General features: G+C 55.3%; 1 protein-coding gene across 1 annotated transcript in view; it reads left to right on the forward strand.

Moving 5' to 3' along the window:
- The window catches only part of sult4a1 (sulfotransferase family 4A, member 1), a gene marked incomplete at both ends in the record, with an annotated part of 32,364 nt that overhangs the window by 14,786 nt on the left and 15,026 nt on the right, over positions 1 to 2,552 (forward strand). The window contains one exon of the mRNA XM_080538013.1: positions 160 to 254. Coding sequence (XP_080394139.1) covers positions 160 to 254 — 95 coding nt within the window. The remainder of the gene's footprint in view (positions 1 to 159; positions 255 to 2,552) is intronic.

Consider the following 2,552-nt stretch of genomic DNA (forward strand, 5'->3'; position numbering starts at 1 on the left):
CTCTCTCTCTTCATCTCTCTCTCTCTCTCTCTCTCCCCCCCTCTCTCTCTCTCTCTTCATCTTTATCTCCCTCTCTCTCTCTCCCTCCCTCTCTCTCTCTCTCTCTCTCTCTCTCTCTCTCTCTCTCTCTCTCTCTCTCTCTCTCTCTCTCCTCCATAGTGGGGTATGGCTCCTGGTTTGATCATGTTCAGGAGTTCTGGGAACATCGCATGGACTCCAACGTCCTCTTCCTGAAATATGAGGATATGTACAAGGTAACACCCTCCTCCCCTCCCTTCCCCCCTCTCTCCCTCCCTCCCTTCCCCTTCCCCTACCCCCACCCCATCTCTGCCTCCCTCCACCGGTACACTCATACCTCATACTCCACCCCTGAATAACCTCAAACCCACCCCCCTCCCCCCTCCTCTATTCTATCCCTACTGGAACATTCCATGTCTCCCTATGGAACATTCCAGATCTCTGTAAACACCCGCCCCCCCCCAACGACCCTCGACCTCAGCCCCAACTCACACCATGCCACCCTCATACGACCCCGACCCTAACCGTGGCAAGGGAACATAAGTGTTCTTCTCCAAGGGAGAAGTGAATCATTCACCTTTATTGTCATTGAACAGAGCTGAGACAAAGAGATAGTTTGTGCTCACGTCTCCCCCCAGGGAGAACAGGCTCTTGGCTCTGGGCACAGGGTCAGCCATCTCCACAGGGTCAGCCATCTCCACAGGGTCAGCCATCTCCACAGAGTCAGCCATCTTCACCTTCACAGGGTCAAACATCTTCATCTTCATCTTCATCTTCATCTTCATCTTCATCTTCACAGGGTCAGACATCTTCAGTGCCCCTGGAGCAGTTAGGGGTTAAATGCTTTGCTCAAGGGAACAACGGCATGTTAGGCAGCTTAGATATAATAATAATAATAATAATTCATTAGATTTATATGGCGCTTTTCCGAGGCTCAAAGACGCTGACAATATGGGAAAAACGGAAAACACAGAAACAACAAGCAACAGATAACATGAGCACATAGAACACAGAGTTAACGAACGGGGAAGGGGAGGTTGTATGCATGTCCATGGGGGGAGGGGGGTGGCAGGGTTAGGGGAGATGGTTAGGGGTAGGGGAGGTTGTATGCATGTCCAGGGGGGGGCGGGGGTGGCAGGGATGGGGGAGATGGCTAGGGGTAGGGGAGGCTGTAGGCGTGGGAGAACAGGTAGGTTTTGAGGTGGGATTTAAAAGTGAGGAGTGAGGGTGAGTGATATGGTGCCAGCAACCCTCCAGTCACCAGCTCACCTCCAGCTCACTCCTGGGGTGGGGATCGAACCAGCGATCTTCCGATTGTTGGCCAGTCTCTGAAGCCCCCTAACCCCTAGGTCTCTCTAACCTCTAGGGTTAGGGTCAGGGGTCAGGGGTTACGGTTAGGGTCAGGGGTCAGGGACATCGTGCAGGTGTCAGGACAAGGTGATGTTTGTTAATCCAAAGGTCCCTTTACATGACCTGTCCCTTATCAGGCCTTTACATTAACAATGCTCAGAAACACACGACAACAACACCCGACACACAGCACCATTAAGCTGCTTCCAGGGCCAAGGTTGGTTCAGCGGGACCAGGGATGTTCTAGGAGTTTCCTTGTGAGTCAGCTGGGATCAACAGTCTACAGGATTCACATCCGCTCTCTCCCTCCCTCCCCTGCTCTCTCCCTCCCTCCCTCCCTCTCTGCCCCCCCCCCTCTCTCCTTCCCTCTCCCCCTCCCTCCCCCCCTCCCCCCCCTCTCTCCCTCCCTCCCATCCTCTCTCCCTCCCTCCCATCCTCTCTCCCTCCCTCTCTGCCCCCCCCCTCTCTCCTTCCCCCCCCTCCCTCCCCCCCCCTCTCCCTCCTTCCCATCCTCCCTCCCTCCCTCCCATCCTCTCTCTCCCCCCCCCCTCTCTCCCTCCCTCCCTCCCATCCTCTCTCCCTCCCTCCCATCCTCTCTCCCTCCCTCTCTGCCCCCCCTCTCTCCTTCCCCCCCCCCCTCCCTCCCCCCCCTCCTCTCCCTCCTTCCCATCCTCCCTCCCACCCTCCCATCCTCTCTCCCCCCCCCTATCTCCCTCCCTCCCTCCCATCCTCTCCTCCCTCCCTCCCCTCCCTCCCATCCTCTCCCCCCCCCCTCTCCCCTCCCTCCCATCCTCTCTCTCTCCCTCCCCCCGCCTATCACCTACAGGATTCATATCCATCACAAACACTGCTTGCCTTGTTTAACATGATGGGAATCATGTCCTGGGTGGGTGTGTATGGCACTGAGTACCTGACCATGTCTACACACACACACACACACACACACACACACACACACACACGCACACACACACACACACACACACACACACACACACACACACACACAACACACACACACACACATACACATTCCAGGGGCATTCCAGGGGCATTGAACTCTTTGTAGGGATGTGTACCGGTACATTGTGTTCTAGTTAACAGAAGTTCACCACCACCTTCTCATGCAACTGCATTCCTCTAGTGTTATTTATCTTGTTTCACTTCCAAATCTATTTTCTCCC

Source organism: Nansenia antarctica, assembly GCF_963989245.1.
Source record: "Nansenia antarctica genome assembly, chromosome: 8".
NCBI lineage: Eukaryota > Metazoa > Chordata > Actinopteri > Argentiniformes > Microstomatidae > Nansenia > Nansenia antarctica.